The sequence below is a fragment of the Trachurus trachurus genome, assembly GCF_905171665.1.
Source record: "Trachurus trachurus genome assembly, chromosome: 16".
Classification (NCBI taxonomy): Eukaryota; Metazoa; Chordata; class Actinopteri; order Carangiformes; family Carangidae; genus Trachurus; species Trachurus trachurus.
The window spans coordinates 16201911-16222140 of NC_139902.1; the positions used below are offsets into that span (position 1 = coordinate 16201911).

Here is a 20230-nt window from a genome sequence, read left to right on the forward strand (position 1 = left end):
AACGCAAAGCTTTAAAAAAAAAAGATAATGGTCCCTGACAAAAAATTCACCACGCTTGCCAGCAACATCATCAAATGGTCAGCAGGGGGAACACGTAGTATGAAAATAAGAACAAACAATCGCACTCACCTCTGTGTCGCTGGCTGCAGGATGTCACCAAACGGACAAGCAGCAGGTGCGCGAGTAAAACGTTAACCCCGTACCTACCTGTAAATCTTTAACATGCAAGTAAAGGAATGTGCACAATAGTTTGTTGTGGTCTCGGTCTTACATTGTAGCACAGTGTGTTGTAGAGGCTGTTTACCCCGGGGTGGGGGCTTGACTCTTCACTGCAGCCGCGGGCAGGTATTTTGGGGGCGTGGTCTGAGCCAGGTGTGTAAGGAAGAGCCATCGACGACGCAGGAAGAGATACTATAAGGAGTCACCGATTGCAACTAGGCGGCCTACACTATACCGGTTTTTAACAGTAGGCTACATTAATAATTCAGCACCACAAACGAGGAGTTGGGACTTGGACCCTGTTGTGACTCTTAACGGGGGCGTTTCTGGAAGATGCATTCCGCCAGATATGAATACGACGTAAGTTTCTGCCGCATTTTAACCTGTGGATTTCTTGAAGCTTCTGTGTAATGTGTTTGTTGTTGTTGTTGTTTCTTTTTTGGGGTGTGACAGTCACTGCAAGTTGTTCTTTTCTACCACGAGACACTGTAGTTTACCATGTATCCAGAGCATGTTGGATCTGCAGCTGAGCAACTTGTTTTCTGCTGGAGTTGTAAGAGTGGGAGTGTGTGTACAGGGATTGGCCTTCGGGAATGGCTGACATTTCAAACACTTGCCTCGTCTTACACCTTTACATTTTGACAGTTTAGGCCTGTATTTGTGTGCTTCTTGGGTCGTCTCTGATAGCATGAATGCAGTTATTCCCTCCATTACAGATGTTTGAATGAATGATTAATCTCAGGTCACCTGACTAGAGCTATAAAAAAAAAGGAGCCCTGTTGTTTCCATGTTGGCCAGTGTGCTGTCACCCAGAGATAGACTTGAAAGTTGGAACTTCTGAATTTGATGTCAGTCACCTCGGGAAAAGGGGAAGATTGTTTATTTACATCTTCTTTGCCTTCAGAAAGAAAAAAAGATATTGTGATGAATAATAGATTATCATTAAATTAAATATTAAAGGATTGTTTGAAATGTGGTAATTAAATTATACATTCTGCAGAATGTGCCTCTTCTCTTTTACATATCCTTTTTATTATGCTACACAAAACAAAGCTATTGGCTTCGATGACACATTCACACTCATGCTTATCTTTAAATTACTGTTTGGTTTAAGCTAAGCTTCCTCATATTGAGATATTTCACACAGAAGTACGAGGTCTAATGGTATAATCTACCATTCAACATTGTGTCATATTTGACCTGGTTAGATATTAAGACGTTGATCTCTACTGTTCCATGCAGAAAGAGGCCTACAAAGCATCAGTGAGGCACACTGTGTCAGTTTTAATAGTTGGATTTACACTGGTAGATATTTTGTATGTATTTGCCAAGTGTATGAAAGACATGTGTTGCTGATCAAAGCTGGTTAAATGTGGTTAAATAACTAACTGTTTAGCAGGCTGAGTCACCTTCAACCGGCTCATAGAACCACTCCTGTGAATCAGCTGCTTAGGATCCACAGAGTGTCTTGTTTCCATTGTGTACCGCTCATCCAGGCGTGGTGAAGCAGCAGGTAGCATTCAGATCTTGGATGCTTTAATTCCCACTTAAAGTTTTTTTTTTTTTTTTGGCAAAACATGTTCAGTGGTTGGGATATAAAAGCTTATGTCGTCTTACCATTGGGTGAGATTCTCCTGGAACATGTGTCATTAATCTTTGGTCCAACATAAATTTAGTCAAACACCAGCAGTAGCCTACTGGTTTGTGGACGTAAAGTCATGACAGAAGTCCAACGGTGAACTTCTCTTTCTAAAATAATTCATTAATGGTTACAAGACTTTGGTCAGCTCTGCTCAAATTCACCAGCTCGCTACAACCTTTATCTGACAACTTCGAGAAAATGATTTGAACCCCCGTGGAAACACCCTGTGGTATATCAGACTGTGTGACATGGACTTAAAAGAATCAGTAGCATATTGTCAGAATACCCACGAGAGCCATCTGACTCATAGAAACTGTCAAGCAAGTCCTTGCTTGACCTTGCTTCTGATGGGACATAGCACAATAAGCAACTAACAAAAGAAGTGCTGCTTTTTTTTTCTTTTTTTTTAAAAATCTTTCCCCAAAATAATGTAGGTTTCTTAGAAAGAGTTGTGCCAGATTTCCCAAAGAAATTATCAACTGCATATGTTTTTCCAATTTACATGAATTACAACTAACTAACTAACTAAACCATCATCAAACCACTTCCACAATGCTGTTAATTTTGGTATGATTAAAAGTTAAACACTGAAGTAGCCACACCTCACCTCTGCCCATTGCCCTTCTGAAATAACATACCGGTATATTTGTTTTACATGAAGTAAACGGTATGAGTGAAACTGTTGGTAAGTTAACATTTCTCTCTCTGTTAATATTTGATTACGCTCAGTCAATGAGGCCAGTCTCAGATACCGGATCAAATGGGAACACTATGATTAATGTAGTCGGTCTGTTCTCTGTTTGTGTGGTGACTCAGCAGGGAATCGGTGAATAATTCTTCAGGCAAGGCCATGCTGCTTTTTCTCTTCACTTTTCAGCCCACATTTCAAGGGTAGTCATGTTGAAACCGAGCAACAGAAATGAAATGAACTCAGCTCTGATATCACATTTTTTATTATTGATTGCACTAAATGTGTATGTTCAAAAACACTGACTAAAACTTGTTCCAAGTGTTGTCTGCCCTTTAGCTTTAGCCAGAGACAGAGTTTTCAAGCCTTCTTTGAGTGCAGGATTTGCTGTATAAAATTATATATCAGTATGCACAATAGGAGGGGGGTGTAAAGGGAGCAACATAATCGTTCTTCCTTTGTCTTCCTCAGTTCTTCCAACCTTTCTCCCTCGCTCCACACTGAGCAGCGAGGTGTTAGTATACAGTATGCCATGAGGCTGTCTTCCTCACACAGAGCTAAATGGCTGATGCTGCAGTATAAGAGGCTAACTGCTAATGTCTGCTTGGGGCTACTGTCAGGTGAGAGATGTGTGTATAGGTGTTTGTTTGCTCAAAGTAAATATGAGGCCACTAAGGCTTAAATTGCATTGATTGGCTGTCGTATTTGATTGGACCTTTTGGTTGCAGTCTCCAGGCTGGTGTGTTTTTGATAGATCAGGGCCGGTGCAGTGCAGAGGATGCACACGAGAGCTTTATAAAGGGCAGCTCCACCAGTTTTACCCATCAAAGTCTGTTCATAGGTCTGAAGGAGCACTGGCACACTTGTGAAAAAGTTGTTTAAAGCCTTTTGTGGATTCTAGATGTGTGTGTGATAAAACGCCTCCAGTGAATAGCTTGATTTGTTTTGGGGGATGAAAGCTTGTGAATTAAAAAGAAATCTAGGGATGTGGAGTTAGAGAGATGTGTTTACCAGACCTCTGTAACCCACTCTCCATCTCTGCTGGAGGCTAAGAGCTTGAGGCTACATTAGCAAGTGCTAACAAAACACGGCCATTTTTCTGACTGAACCAAAAGTGGTTGAATTGTATTGTTGTTAATGTTGGCTGTTCACCGCAGCAGTTGGGTTAGGGCTAACTTTTGGCACATGACAGAGGCGAGGTGTGGTTGCGTTGGAGAAATTAGAAAAGAGAATATTAAAATATGTCGTAGGAGGTGCGCGGGAAATCTACAGATTTGCCACGTCACCAGAGACAGAGATAGATTGGGGAGACGATGATACAGATCTGGAAAAAGATGGTGTTATATTAACTCATGCACGCTCTCTGTGTGACTTGAGCTGAGAGACACTGAGTCATAGTTTCACACTGTGCAGAAGGTTTCTTTTGACTGTAGTCATCTACTGTCATCTGTACAACAGCATGAATAGTACATCAGCTATTTGTTTAATTTAATGACCAAAGCACAGAAAACACTTGTTGGATATGTTGGACCAAAGCTGATTTCTTTTAATCAGTTCAATTTAGTTTCCTTTCAGTCTGCACTTCCGTCTTTATTGTTTTCCTTTTCTTATATTCCTCTACTCAAGTGGATCAACTTAGAACTGATAGCAAACAAGCCACTGAGTGTCTGTTGTTTAGTTTTTTGCAGTTCTGTGCTCTGTGGCGTTACATATTGATGTTGTCTCTTTTTTTAAGTAGCCTACATTTTTGGGGGCTTTTTCGCCTTTTAATGGAAAGCACAGTTGAGAGAGAGAGAGACTGGAAATGGGGAGGCATAATACATCCACGGGGGAATGGCATGCAGGAAAGGGCTGTTCGTTGCGGGATTCGAACCAGGGCTGCGTGTGTGAGGACTGTTAGCCTCAACACATGGGGCAGCTGCTCTACCAATTGAGCTGAACAGAAACAGCCCCTGATGTTTGACTCTTTATGTATGCGCGTGTGTGTTCCGAAGTGCCCTTTTATTGTGTCTGTCCCAAGGCACAACTGTGAGATAATCATGCTTTATGATTTGTAATCAGGGTCTTGATGAGCCACACCTGTTCACTAACACAGATTTAAACACATTTGTGACCAAATTAAAATGAAATACAGCCAACTGTGTGTGTATAGAAACAATCTACACCAGTATTTTCGTTCACTGTACTTCAGTATGTTAATTCAGTTAATGTAAAATCAGGACTGTAATGGTCTTGTATTTATTTTCAATCCAGCAGGGTTACCGGCCATGTGTATTGAAGTACCAGTGATCCTTAAACCTGAAATAAGAACAATACTTACATACTGAAAATAGGACTAGCTATTAGATTTCCTGTGCTGTTTATATTGTATTGTTTGTAGTGTGTCCATTAGTGAAATGCAGTCAACAGATACATTAGGTTAAACTCCATATATAGTCCAATAAACATAAACAATAAAGTTATTATGTTCCAGTACCTTATTGTTACAGTACGTTCCAGCTCTGCATTGTACTCTGAAATGTAAATTAGTGTGAGGAGTTGGTGTAAATGACGACTAGTGCTGAAATTGCGTAACGGCAACTCAGCTTGAGAGTGAGCTGTCTAATTTTGTTACCACACCTTGCAGCAGTCAAGGCTTGCTCTCCACTTGTCGGACTAGCTAGCCCACTCCCTAACCACTTTCTTGAACAATTGTTCATTTGAGCGATTTTTAAGTTCTCTAAACTTATTCTCTCTTGAAATCAGTCATACAACTCAGACCATCAGTCTTGTCTTTGTTTAGTTTTTTCACTTTGAATCAGCAGGTGGTGGCTTCAAAATATTCAACACGCAGACAGACACTTGTTCCCCTTTAAGAATAGCTTAGCACAATGAGCTGCCGTTTAAAAAGAAAAAAGAAAAAGCGTTGCACATAGTTAAAAACTGGGATAATGTTTCTTTCTAGGAGTGAAGAATGTGATATGATAAAGAGCATGTAATGGTTTTATTAGACTGTGATCATGGTGACTGATAGAGAGAAACCCTGGAGCACTTGCTGACCCCTTCTCTAATGATTCCCCTCATTCTGGCCCATGATTGCTGTTAGAGATTCCAATTAGAAAGCATGTGTGGAAGCCCGGGCTGGGTAAGAATAGGCCTTAATTGCCATGAGTTATCATCTAGACTCATGTAATTGAGCCCCCATCTTAAGGGGCAGCACATCTGACAAATTGATTTAATACCAAAGTGATTCTCCATCCCTAATGGCACTCGGGCTTCTTCGCTCATGGGCTACGGGCACTGAATTCATTGTGTGTTGATTACTGAGCGTTGTGAAACCTCTCTCACAGTCCGCCCACTTGAGAGAGCTCAACAACAGACACATTTACAGTATCGACAGAACAAGCACACGGCCCAAAGCACAGGAGCCCATATCCTCTGCTTGGTTATCCCTTAGTTATGAGGCAATTCCTGAATACACTACACTATGTGTAAATGGAGGTGAGTGTGGGAGCTCTGACACATTAACCAAACTGGTTTGACCAGTTTGGCAAACCTCTTCAAGCTGCCTGTCCAAACCTGCCACTCTTAGATTGCTGTGTAGTGTAGTGACATTTCACGTCATGAAATGTCATAGTTCAGCAATGTATGTATCATTTTAATACTAAGAAGGTAAAACGGCTTTTTCCATTTGACCTGTCCTGTGTGTACAAATGTTCCCAACCCACTGTCATTGATCATACTGAGTCAATTTCTTTGTTTGTGCCTTAATGACAACATATCAAAGATGTTACCCTGTGGATATGAATGCAGCAGCGTTGCATTCATCATTTCAACATGTTGTTTCTTATATGCTAGAAATAGAAATTTCCATCTGCAGTATGCCAGTATTATCAGAATTTCATGTAAATGCCTGTGTGTTAACAGATAAAACTGTGGCATGTTGCTAACAATAGTCTGGATACATCCTGTATAACCAAAACAAATCGTTTGGAAGTTTCCAACAGAAGACCCTTCATTATTTATCTACATCGGATTGAGGATCAATTGCATTTGTTGAGTCAAAAACTCTTATTGAACCCATTCCTCATAGGACAATTTGGAAATCTGCTTTAAAGTTCAGGTTAAAAGAAAGAACAACGTTTGCTGCTGTGTTTAATATCCACCTCTTAAGATTCAACGCACACTGCAGGGTTACACCTTCATATCTGCAGCTCACAGAGTAATCACAGTAAATGCTGTTTGCATCCAGAAAATGGCAGTAACTTTAACTTGCTGTTTGTTTAGTTGATTCTCTTTTGCTCCTTTTCTTTACCAGGGCCATAATGGCCGCCATGAGCAGATCGACTTCTTGACCAACAAACAGAGGACAGCATCAAAGCCTAAGACCGGCATGATCATCGGGATTCTCGTGGCAGTTCTCATCCTTGCAGCTGTTGCAGCGATCCTTATTTGGCTGTTTGTCTGTGAGTATTATAGAAACTTATATGAGACGTGAAGCACAACACTATGTTTATATATATTTGCATGAATTTTTTTAAAAAAAAGAAGAAAACCATGGGATGTTGGGCTATCACTGAACATTTCTAAGCATAAATCAAGGTTGTTTTTGATGAAATTAAATGAGAAGTTTACAGTGTTTACATTGCAAACATCAGAAACTGCTCATGTGTATCATTTTCTATTTGCTGTGAAGGCACAGGTCTTTGAAATTAAAGTTTTTAAGAGTGGCTTGTTTGGACTTTGTAATTTCCCATTAGTGTTATCCTTTTTTCACAGCCCCGACTTTCTCCTTTAATAATGCAAAGGAGACAGATGTCACAGAGTCCACGGCACAGCTTCTCTGTCATTTACACATGCAGGGTCTGATAAAAAGGCCTCTGAAGTTTCGATAAACAGCCTCTTGATTCAACTGGGGGATTTAATTGCTCTTAGAGCCAAACTGTCGTCTTGATATGAGATGGTGCAGTGTAGCTTTAAAATAGTGCTTCAAGGCCTGTTTAAAAACCCAGCTCTACTTTTCAATCAGAGGCAGCTATCTTATATAGCATTTTGTTGAGCAGACACTTAACTCTCATCTGCTTCTCTACTCTAAGTCAAAGACGCTGATTCAGAGGCCACCTTCAGTAAACGCAAGGGTTCGTCACAGCAGGTCTTCAGTGGGCACATGCAGCTGGCTGGTGCGCAGTATGACCAGAAACTGGAGGATACGAACAGCAAAGAATTCAAGGATTTGGCGCGCAAGCTGGAGACAAATGTAAGTCAACAGAAAATGACTTTCCTATTTTTGTTTTCTATCTTTTTAATCATCCGTGTTGTTGTATTGTTAACTACTGTGTTACACTCGGTTCTCCTCTCTCAGCCGTGGATGCCGTTTGGTGTCGTGGAAATGCTTTTTAAATCTGCCCCCTCGCAGCACACAGAAACTGCAGGGCACATTTTGTGTGGGTGGAATAAAACACTGTACATTCCCTTAGTAATTCCCTAAACAGCATCTCCTATTATTGGAGGCAGTGGAGATGTTTGTAGTACCACTTAGGAACATGTTGATAACGGGGAAAAAAAGTTAAAAAAGAAAAAAAAAAGGCTTAAACCCCATCAAGCACACATTTTCTCAGTGGAAAGCTACAGAAGTGAGGGATGTTGGGTGAGAAGAGTGGAAGTGGTGAATTTGAATTTTAGATGACTAGGGGAGAGCTTTGTGGTGTACCGGGTTTGCTCTTGCATATGGCAAAAAGGGACTTTTTTTTAGACTTAGGGTGGTGTTTACATGGCAGGAGCAACTTGTGAGGCATGCCTTCAGGTAAACAATGCTGGGCATGCATGTCTAACCAGTTATCCTACAGCTTCACTCTGCCGCTCTAGCCCCACCTGTCTGTGGAGCGACTATTGCATTTAATCTCCTCTGTCTCCCCTGAGCGGCCTTGATAAAATGACAATGGGTTCATATTTGATGCTGCACACTTAAACTTAAGAAAGTGGTCCTGATGTTTTATTTTATGATAATTGACCACGGTGTCCTGTGAACAGTCCCCTTCCTCTCCATATCTGTCTTCTTTTATCCCAGCAAAATGAAACCTGTTCCTCTATCTGCAGCTGCTTCTCTCAGATCCTCTTTGACTTTCTCTCACCATTCTGTGCAGCTGCAGTTTTTTTTCCTACCCTACAAATAGCACTTGCTCTTGAACTGTCTGCGTCCTTGTCTGATACACTTCGTAGCTCAGTGCAGCTGAAGGCAAGACAGTTAATTGAGGATCCCGTTGTTGTGTGCTTTGCATGGAAGGCATTTTTTTCATGTTAACATGGTAATTTGTACTTTTGTCTTAAGGCAGACAAGCAGAAATCTTGTACATGCCCTGTTCACTAAAAAATACATCTTTCTCTACCCAGCTGGAGGAAAACTACAAGAAAGATCCACTGCTCGGCAAATACTACGCTAAATCTGTGGTCACTGCATTCAGGTACCATTGAGATCTTGATCTCCTCCAATTTTTTTTTATGTTAGTTTTTTTTTTTACTACAGCTGAAAAGTCCTCTGTAAAACTTTTGAAAACGTAGCTGTAACAAAAAGAAACTTCTGAATAAATCTTGCATGAAGGGAAAGCTTTGTTGCACTGACCTGTAAGGGTTGAGAGTTTCAAGGCTTTTCCATATTTCAGCACATCCAAAATTAAGGTTAGATGTGGTCTGTTAACTTGTGACCACACTCGGTTGTGTGCGGCATTGCACTTTAGTGAATTATGTAGTGCTGCGCTAACAGTGGCACTAAATTATGATGGTTGTAACCCTGTGTAGCCGCGCTGCAATGTGCAGGGTGTGGACGGAGCACACAGCTGCTTCCAGATTTGGCTTTTGTGATTTAAGAAAAAAAAATCTTTTACACATGTTCCACTGATCTTTGCTTCTTCGTCTTAAATGTTTAACCTTGATACTGAAAGGTTCGTCTATGCTCTTTTCCCCACCTGCACCAGTGAGGGTGTGAAAGCCTACTACTGGTCCCAGTTCGATATTCCACACCAAGATGAGGATATTTTGCCAGAGTTCTCAGAGGAGCGCGTGCTGGAGGTGCTGGAGAAAGGCATCAAGGAGCAGCGCAGCGTTGCAGACCCCAGTGATGTAAAGATCAGTGAAATCACTGCCTCATGTAGGTACCCAGCAGGGGCGGGAGGGGGAGAAGGAATGGGGAGAGTTGGGGTCACACCAAGGGGCGGATAGATGGGGGCAACTCTATGTTTACCACAGCTGGCTCCAGAATATGACATTTAACAATCAGTAAAGATGAAACGCAGTGAATACAGATCTGAATAAGGTCATTGTCATCTCCTATCAGCATTGGTATTCTGTTTGCTTTCTATTTGTATTATAGGAGCCGACTCTGAGTTGTGCTGATAAGATGATAATAGATAAGCCAGAGCTCTCTGCTTTTGCTTCATCTGAGATTGCACATTTTATGCTGTTTGGATCCTCTAATGATATTAGCTGGCCTCTGGCCTGGCTTGAGACGGCCATTTTTCTTCCCTCTGTCTTCTCAGCATTCACATTGCATTTGTCCACATCCTGGCCACCAGCCAAGCGCAGGCCCTGTGACTCAGTGGTTTTTGGTCCTCTTTAAAATGATTTCTGTGGGTATGATTTGATGTTGCTGTCCCAGATAGTTAGACAGAGATGTATGGGTTGCTGCTGTAGGGCAAGGTGAGATGGAGCAGAAAGAGCTACACACCGCTGCCGCTGCCGCCACCGCCGCCGCCACCGCCACCGGTTCCCTTAACCGCAGGGAAATGGAACAGAAAATGTGCAACCCAAATATTTTAGGTTCATGCATCAAATTCTATCAGCTTCCCTAACTTTGGTGACCCATTCTTACCTTCCCTCCTGTTTCTCTGCTGCTCTCTCCCACACCTCTCTCTCTTTCTCTCTCTCTCTGTCTACAGTCACAGATCCTCGCATGGCCAGGAACCCCGGAGCCCGTGAGTACAACGCGTCCCATTTCAATCACTCGCAGCTGTAATTTTCCAGCTGGCTAGATGCTCACCCTCCTGCCAGTCCGTGACGAATGACCGGCCCGGCCCGTACTGTACATGTGCTGCTCCAGTCAGAGATTGAGAACCTTGTATCAGGCCAGGGCCAGTCCGTCACTGAGCCTGACACTTTTCTTTGACACTGTCTGGTGATTTATAACCTCAGGATGATTAGACTATATTACATTACATTACCATAGTAGCTGCACTATCCTGACATTAATCTGTGTTTACATACATCTGTAGCGTAAAGGATGGAAGAACTACAGTACCACAAATTGTTCAAATGTCAGAAAAAGAGCATGAAGATGATCAGATTACAGTTTACCAACTTTACACTACTGTTGTCTTTTTCCAATTGTGAATGCTGGATGATATGCCCACGGTTTTTATTAGCAGAAGAGTGCTTCTTTCGCCTGGAGGCTGGAGAAACGGCAAAGAAATTCACATCTCCGGGGTACCCCGTGGGCTACCCTGCCAGGTCTCGGTGTCAGTGGCAAATCCGAGCCTCCAAGAACAAGGTCATATCTGTCAAGTTCCCGTTCTTTCACGTTGAGGATGACTGCTCCGACGACTTCGTCTCCATCTATGACTCTTTGAGTCCAGATGACTCGCAGGCCATTACAGAGTAAGTCATCTGGCTGCAGATGTCCAGGGGGTTTGGGGAATGTGTTGTCATATTGGTGGTCTTTAAAGGTTAAATCTTTGATGAATAGAGGATTTTTCACCTTCTTACTATTAAATAGCAGTATGTGGTGCTGAATTGCTTTCACTAATGTCTCCCCCCAAGAGGAATTTTATTTAAAAGCAAAGCAATAAATTGACTCATTTGTGCTACTACAGAACTTCAAATTGTGACACAAATCACATTCTCATTTCGCCTTAAACCTTGGTAACAGGGTTTGTTTGATGGGGCTCAACCAACATTTGTCTCATTTATTTAGCCTTGAAGATCAGAGAGAGGGGGAATATAGCTCTACGTGATTCCCAGAGGACAACCACTAGGAATCACTTTGTATTTGACTGAAATGTTGCAGAGGGATTTAGGAGTGAAAGCTGTTTTGATGTGGGTGAAAAACATGTTCCACTTCATTCCTTTCACTGCATTTGTGATTACTACTTTTTTTTTTTTTTTTTACTTAAGCGCTGAAGCCTTCATAGTGGCATGTCCCGTTTTTATTGTTAACTTTTGAGACCTCAGTTAGATTGAGTTGGCTCAAAAAGACCTCTCCTTTCAAATCTGTGATGGGTGCAAACCTGAATACTGCTACACCACTGTGTGTAATTGCACTATGTCTGTGGGGGGGTGGTAAAATTCTCAAACGAACAGGCTCCTGAATGCAACAGCAGTTGTAGCTGCAGGCAATTTTAAACTTGGGAACCATTGCCAAACAAATATGCGTTACCAAGTGATGCATAAAATTTTTATAATGCTATTGAGTGATCAGCTTTATCCAAGGTGACATGGGGTTTATGAGAGCCATAATATAATACTCTATAATGACATTATTGTACCGGAGGTAGATGTATTACTGTTCTTGCAGCGTCATTCACACCTCCATGGCTCTGCCGCCAGCAGTGCTGAAACTTTTTGCTAATGTACCTAATGTTTGACTTTGAAACTCCACCTGAGCAATTTCTATCTAGTGCTGGCACATCGCACCTTATTTATCTCTTTCGCTGCCTATGTATTGATTTTTTCCCCCCAAATTATTCTTTCTAGTACCTTAAACTTGTTTGCTACATTGATGTTTTAGTGCTTCTGACTAAAGAGAATTACAGCCGCATTTGAATTCCCCCGAATGTGGCACATCCTGAAGCACTGTAAAACTCTGCTCACTAAATGCATCAGACGTTCAGCCGGCGCTTCGTGTTTGTGTTTACTACAAATTTTTTCTAATATATTTTTTTCTGCTCCTGTAATCATATCTGACTTGTGCACTATCTGGCTACTGACTACTCATGCTCGTCTCGCAGGAAGTGTGGTCAGAGACCTCCCTCCAACCCCCTGGAGGTGGTGTCATCCGGTAACATCATGCTGATTAACTTGATCACTGACACTGATGTCCAGAGGCCGGGCTTCGATGCAGAGTACAAAGCCATCGCTGCGTCTGATGGTAATGAAGGAGACGTTCGCAGCACCTGCCATTATTCATTTTACCACTGCATCCTGCCATATTTGCAGCAGTCCAGCTCAGATTAATGCGAAATATAATACGACATGTTCCTTCCAGTGAAATCCTGTGGTGGTGCCCTCTCTGCAAGCGAAGGAACCTTCACCTCCCCGCTCCACCCCGGCTTCTATCCTCCTGCCACAGACTGCAAGTGGACCATCAAGGTTTGCATCGCTGCTCATCTCCCCCCTGGTCCCCCTCCTCCCCCCTCCTCCCCCTGAACCCCCCTCCCCCCCCAACCCACACCCCACACCACCCCCACCCATCCACCTCCTTCTCTACCATCCTTAGCCTGCCATGAGAGGAATGCTGAGGCAGCACTACAGAAGCCAAGCTGTTCAGTACCTCTTCTATCTTCATCTGTCAGACGGCGGTTGCTGCCGCAGCTCGGGCTGAGCTGCAGTGCTCTGTGTGTTGGTTTTGTTTGCTGGTGTGCATGTTGTTCTGTGTGTGTGTGTGTGTGTGTGTGTGTGTGTGTGTGTGTGTGTGCACACATGTGCTTGTATACGCCCACTGCCTGTTTAGGTGCACTGCTTGTATGCTTGCGTTTACATGGGACATAGATGCATGTGTTTGTGTGTAGGCGGAGGAGTGACATGCATGGCGAATAATCACCACCTCCTCTGTGCTGTAGGTCCCTGCTGGGAAAAAGGTGCGAGTGAAGTTCACCGTGTTCCGCATGAAAGAGCCCGGGGTGGACGTCCGTGTGTGTCACAAAGACTATGTGGAGGTCATGGGCATCAAGTAAGACATACATTGTGTAAATGAGATATGTGGTTGTGTTTTACTGTGTGTGCACAACTGGGAAAATCCCAGTTTTACAACTGGGCCTCATTTTTGAAGTTTTGGCATCAAATTGTTTAAATGTTGAAAAGCAGTCTGACTCAAACATGAGCAAAGTAGCCGTGCAGGTTTTAACTAAACCCTCAGGTTGATGCCTGAAGCAGCCGTTCCATTACAGTTTACAGACTGATTTCTTGGTTCAACCTTTATCATAATCGATTTGCACGTTTGCACACAAAGAGTTTTCTGCTTCAATTAACTAACAATCGCTCTCAGTTTTACCTCGAAATATATATACAGTATATATATATATATATATATATATATATATATATATATATATATATATATATATATATATATATATTTTTTTTTTTTCCTACTAGTTTAAGTGGCGATGATGACAGTGTTCTTAATAAAAATCTAAGCTGTAATAAACCTAATTTTATGCCTCAGGTATTGTGGAGAAATGTCCTCTTTGGCTTTAACCAGTACATCCAACGTCCTGGATGTGAGCTTCCACTCTGATGAGTCCTACACTGACAAAGGCTTCAGTGCCGAGTTCACCGCCTATGATCCCAAAAACCGTGAGTTAAAAGTCTTGTCTGGCACCCGCACTGACACAACACTTGGCGGGATGGGTAAAATGTTGCGGCATGACAGTGACACTCATAGCCTGCTATTATAGAACAAGACAGGGGGAATAACTGTGCAGTCTGATAGACTGGGAGACGGTGGCTGACTGACAGCCAAATAGAGCTGTTTTAGTGATAGAGGCTCAGAAACTGCTGCAGTGAAACTCAAGAGCTAGACTAATCACCAGAGAGCTTGTTTATTGGGTCCATTTTATTTGCCACTGTCAGTCATGAGCACTGCGCTTTCAATACCCTCCGCTCTTTATGCTGTCTCCCAGTTTGACTGAAATGGATTTATAATTGCTCTGATCAACAGGGACAAGCATCGGCCACATGACAGATGTTGTGAGCATACACTGTCACTCCCTCTCGCTCAATTTGTCATCATCCTCTTTCTCTCCTCTTTTCTCTGTGTTTTGGCGAGCAGCTTGTCCCGGCGAGTTCGTCTGCAACTCTGGCATCTGCATCAACGATAATCTGAAGTGCGATGGCTGGAACGACTGTGGTGACATGAGTGATGAAATGAAGTGCAGTAAGTTTCCCCTTGACCCAACCACACTCTCTCTTCTTTCTTCCCTCTCCCACTTGGTTCTTATTCTCTTGTCTATGTCCACTTTTCAGCTCCTTTAAGGGGTAGTTGGACATATTTGAAAATTATTTACTTGCCAGAAGCTGGATTGATGGGCCAATACCAATCATATCTACCTGTTAACTACCAGTTATTCCAGTGTAGCATAAACAGTGGTTATCCTGGCTGATAAATTGTGTGGGTTTATGTAGGTGTTATGTGCAACACTGTTTCTCTAGCCATTATCTTTCTCCAATTATATAGCCCATACTCAGAATAGACTTGAACTTTCCTGTCAAATCATTCATGCATCCACCCATCTGCTGCATTTAAACACATCGCTTACACACTGTTACTGTTACCCTCAGGTTGTGGAAAGGACCAGTTTGCTTGTGGGAATGGCTTGTGCAAACCGATGATGTGGGTTTGCGATCGCGTCAATGACTGCGGAGACGGGAGCGATGAGAAACAGTGCAGTAAGTATCCTCCGTCTCTTTTAAATGCTCTGTGGGGAATACAAACCCTCTCTAATAATGCTAGGCTAATTGTGCTAACATTAAAGGAACATCACTGCTAATGCTCTGGTCACTGACTCCTGGGCTGTGTGCAGTCATTATTCTATCAGTAATGGAGTTTGTTTGAAGCCTTGCCCAATTTGCTCAGCATCTGTCCAGACTCTTAATCATGTGTAATACACGCAAGAAGAACTGAGACAGATGCTAATGTCCACTGTGGCTGCACCGCTAATGTCCCTCAGAAGCTTATTGCCTTGAGTTTTCATCTTTATTTTACCATAATATCCTCATCACTGTGTGTCGTTGCTTCTAGATTGCGAGGACAATGAGTGGCGCTGTGGGGACGGGGTTTGCATGCCCCAGGATGTTGTGTGCGACCGTAAGAAGGACTGCGCGGATGGAAGCGATGAGGCCTCTTGTAAAACCTGTAAGTAGCAGCGCTCATTGTCTTCCCAGCCAAAAATGTAAAATCCCCAGCAAAGTCATTTCTAAACATGTTACATCAACCATTTTAGTCATCACCACAGCTCGTCTTTTACAAAGACGCTGTTCTGGATACTCAAATATTCTCGATTCAGAGTATTCTTTTCTCTTCTTCGCTCATTCATTTATTTCCTCCTACTCTCTACTCCAGTCTTTTTCAGTTTCCCTTTCACTCGGTCGCACACACACAAACGCACAGAGGGCACCCTTGCATTTCCTTTTGATTTGCGCTTCTGTGAATAAGGAGGGATATTAGACCTCAACCCCAATCAATACGCCCAATCAATGCAATCAGCTCCTCAATCACTATGCATTGTGCATTCAAGCCTCACTTTGAAGCCTCGCTGATTGCATAGGAATTTACTGGTTAAACTTAGAAATGCGCCAACACTTTGACTGAAATACGCTATGTGTTTTGATTCTGGGACCTGTCTCCACCCCGCCGCAGCTCCGGGTATCTGCTCTGACTACAGCTTCAAGTGCAAGAACAAAGAATGTGTCAACAAGGTGAATGCCGATTGCGACCGTGTCAACGACTGCACTGATAACTCAGACGAGGACGGCTGCAGTAAGAAATGTTTTAATTTTCTTTGCCTCTCACATTGCACTGCCTTTTAAAATGTTTAAAACAGCTGAAAGTGGATCTAATCTCTTCAGTGTCATTCAAAGTAGATTATAGAGGAGTTTGGTTGAGCTGCACGTTGGGCTGTCTGTTAGAAAAGAGCCCCAGGCCTTGACTGCTTTATTTATTTCATTCTTCTTTGAAAGCAGCTCTTGTCATCTCTGAAGTTTTTTTTGTTTTTTCCTCCATTTCAGCCTCGGGGTATTTTTTATTTTATTTTGATCAGCTAATATGCCAGTATGCCTTATTAAGATTCCAAAGAGTCAAAGTAGCATTCACATCCAAGACCAATGTCATGGCAGCGCCAAGTCAGCTTAATCTCCTCTTCTGTTTTGTTTTTTTATAATTTATTTTATTTCCCTGTGATCGTTCATGCCGGTCTCACCTAACATTTCGCACTCGCCATCCATCGCCCCACCTTTCTCATTGTATTCTCTGTTAAATGTCAGGTTGTGGCACCAGGCCTTACAAGCTGAACCGCATCGTGGGAGGGCAGAATGCGGAGCTGGGGGAGTGGCCCTGGCAGGTCAGCCTTCACTTCAAGACCTACGGGCATGTTTGTGGCGCCTCCATCATCTCCGACAGGTGGCTCGTCTCAGCCTCCCACTGTTTTATCACCACAGACCCAGCGTAAGTCCCACCCTAGACATCCACATCTCTCATACACATGTACAGACCAGGACTGTATAAAGATTACTCAAACATTTTAGGACTATTAGCTGTTATTATTTCCTTTATTTTTCATTATTCATCACATTATTTAACTCTTTTTTTCCCCCAGATCTTATTATTCACTATTCTCATATGCATTCTTCTGGAAAGAAATGTGCTCAACAGAGGACTTTTTATATCCAATGTGGAAAGTCTGAAAATTAGCCCCTGATGATAGAGTTAATTCAGAAAACCTTGGGGGGCTGAATTTACAACTCATCCATGAAAACATGCAGCTGTATTCAGCAGAGTGTCCTGTGGGTGGAGCACTAACCATACAGTTCAACCTGAGCCACTGCTGTTGTTGCCTGAGTCGGGGAATGTGCTCTTTTTCACACATCCACAGCTGGTGTTGATATTTGTTGTTCACAAGGCCATAATTTAATTTGTGAGCATTTTCCAGATTACAAAGCTTCTCTTTACCGTGGTATATCATCATAAGTGCTGTGTGGCTGTGCATATTTTTTGTACATGGTCTGCAACAATATTGTGGGAATTGAAGGGAATTGCAATGAAATTGTTGAAAGCAATGGCATTGTTGTGGCAAATCCTGCCTCTGTGAAGCTTCTGATGTTCATTTTTTGTTGAAAGGTTCTGGTCATTTTTGTGTTTGTTTTGTGTTTCTGACTCACACAGTCTTAGCATTGATTAAAAGCGTACCAGCAGAAAATGTTGCGGGGCTGTTGTGTTGGGCTGTATTACAGTAGACTGGACATATGTTGATGATATTACATTCACCCATGCTGTCTCATGCATGTTAAGATATGTAACCTCTGCTCCATGATGATGTACATCCAACTACAGGAACCGTGTTGCATCCAACTGGCAGACCTACAGCGGCATGCAGGACCAGTACAAGTTTGATGGTGTGGAGCGCCGCTCATTGAAGAGGATCATCTCCCACCCAGATTACAACCCTATGACCTTTGACTATGACATTGCACTGCTAGAGCTCAGCGAGCCGCTGGAGTTCACTAACACCATCCAACCCATCTGCCTACCCGCTACCTCCCACGTCTTCCCTGCGGGCATGGCCTGCTGGATCACAGGCTGGGGCGCTCTCCGAGAAGGAGGTACTGTGCATAATTTGGTGACTCTAGTTAGAACAAATGTAGCAAGTTTTTGTTTATGACTGTAACTGGTTCATAATACTCCTTTGAATATTTACACTGCTGCTAGTCCTCAATTATGGTTGACCCACTCTACAATTGTGTTTTTTTCCTTTTAGTGTATCCAACTCGCATCAAAATTAAGACATCCCACTCCTCCCCCATCCTTTACACAATGAGCTATTCATCTCTGTCCTTCATCTTCTTTCCCTGTCTGCTTTTTTTCCCCCTCCCTTTATCTCTTTCTCATTTCATCCTGTCTTCTTTTCCTTTAATGTCCCTCCCATTTCTTTATCTCTCCCGTCATGACATACTTCTTTTCTGCTCAGCACTCCCTCCCTTTTTACTCATCTTTTTCTAATCTGCTCTATTCCATTAAGCCTTCGTCCATATCCATACATCAAGACAGACGTCCGCTCGGGAAGCCTCTTAAAGCTTCGTTAGCTAACGCTTATTCAGCCTATTAACACGTTTGATGTTGGTGATGAACACGGAGGTCACGTGGCAGAGCGCTGACCCCTTTGTCTCGCTCTTGCAGGTCAGAAGGCGCGGGTGCTGCAGAAGGCGATGGTGAAAATCATCAACGACACGGTGTGTAACACAGTCACAGAGGGCCAAGTCACCTCCAGGATGCTCTGCAGTGGGTTTTTGGCCGGAGGAGTTGACGCATGCCAGGTGAGATCACGCAACATGTGCTCCAGAATAGAATGGCAAAGGGCTGACATAGATACGTTTTCACACCTGCATAATTATTAAACTTTCACATCCCAAACCCAATCGAATAACCCATCTCCCCTGGCTGTGTTTACCAGGGAGACTCTGGAGGACCCCTGGTGTGTTTCGAGGAGAGTGGGAAGTGGTTCCAGGCCGGAGTTGTGAGCTGGGGTGAGGGCTGTGCTCGTCGGAACAAGCCCGGCGTCTACTCGCGCGTCACCAAGCTGAGAGAATGGATCAGGAAGGAGGCAGGGATTTGACGATGGTGTGAAGAACGGGGAGGGATGCAGAGCGGGGGAACAACAGCAGTGCTAAAAATAATGGAGAAGGAACATTTGCATCTGATTCAGTTTCTTCAAGATGTATCCATTTAGCAATAGACTGAGGATACTGTTGCACGGACGACGCTACTCACATCCAGGGACTTAAGCACTTTATTAAGTTGCCAACCCTCTTTTAACCACACACACACACACACACACACACCGATAGACCCTGAGAACAAATAATAAAATATGTATATCCTGGGAATCATTTTCCCAGTATTGATAACATTTTACAATGTGAGGCTGATACCCAATACAGGCATTTTACAGTTTTTAAAGTGTGTTTCTTTAAACTCCCTAAACATGAAATTGTGTTTTTAGGACTTGGTATTTTGTTTTTCTAAACCGGTGAGGTGCCTTCATCCTCTTGGGCTGCAGTGTATTTTGCACTTTGCCAGTGGGCTCATGCTGTAGATAGCTATAAATCTGGGGTTTTATTAATCCAATATCCTAAAGGACCATAACACTTGTTTTAGTCTTTTCACTACAAAACACTCATACATCACAAGCTGACCATTTCCCACAGCATAGAATAGGTTTTTTTTTGACTGATCTTTATCTACCTATCTGCCAGGCAGCCATTAGTCTCAGTTGTTATCAGTAAAGTATAAATATCAACTTTCAGACACAGTTTGTATTTCCATGTGATGATAAGAGTTTGACGGAAAACAAAAACAAAAGACCAAAATTAAAAAATAAATAAATAAAAACACACAACATCAGGCTGAAATCCACTGAGTACCATATTTGTATCATACTAAAACAAATGAAAACCAGGAGCTGCCTGGAAGGTAGAAAATGCATTAATCAATGTAAAAGCCCATGATTTGCTTTGGATAATGTTACAGATCTGTAGTCGATGGCAGGTAAAAACGGCAGCATTTGTCCGTGAGGCATTCTGATCTGAGACCAGAGGGATGCTCAAGTTGTTTTAAGTTGTTGATCTGACTGGGGATTCCTAGATCAGTATTTTTATTACACTTTTACAGATGGCTTTTGCCAAGGTCTCTAGTTAAGCTCAGGATGATTGAAGTCTTCAGCCAC

The 20230-nt window shown here is 42.7% G+C and overlaps 1 protein-coding gene across 1 annotated transcript; it reads left to right on the plus strand.

Annotated features, from left to right (window-relative positions):
* Positions 1 to 443: 443 nt before the first annotated feature.
* Positions 444 to 19275, plus strand: st14 (ST14 transmembrane serine protease matriptase). The gene is made up of 19 exons (XM_083990007.1): positions 444 to 579; positions 6847 to 6994; positions 7625 to 7785; positions 8919 to 8989; positions 9500 to 9672; positions 10460 to 10495; positions 10946 to 11174; positions 12524 to 12663; positions 12781 to 12884; positions 13355 to 13464; positions 13960 to 14090; positions 14566 to 14670; positions 15075 to 15182; positions 15535 to 15648; positions 16153 to 16272; positions 16776 to 16956; positions 17842 to 18110; positions 18685 to 18821; positions 18959 to 19275. Exons 1-19 carry the CDS (start codon positions 553 to 555, stop codon positions 19118 to 19120), a joined length of 2526 nt encoding a protein of 841 aa, XP_083846133.1. The 5' UTR covers positions 444 to 552; the 3' UTR covers positions 19121 to 19275.
* Positions 19276 to 20230: the final 955 nt, after the last annotated feature.

Bases quoted from the DNA above. Each gene is read 5' to 3' on its own strand.
- st14 (XM_083990007.1), top strand. From the start codon at position 553: ATGCATTCCGCCAGATATGAATACGAC. The intron at 6,995-7,624 runs GTGAGTATTATA...CTCTACTCTAAG, and splicing joins CCTTATTTGGCTGTTTGTCT to TCAAAGACGCTGATTCAGAG. The intron at 9,673-10,459 runs GTAGGTACCCAG...CTCTGTCTACAG, and splicing joins CAGTGAAATCACTGCCTCAT to TCACAGATCCTCGCATGGCC.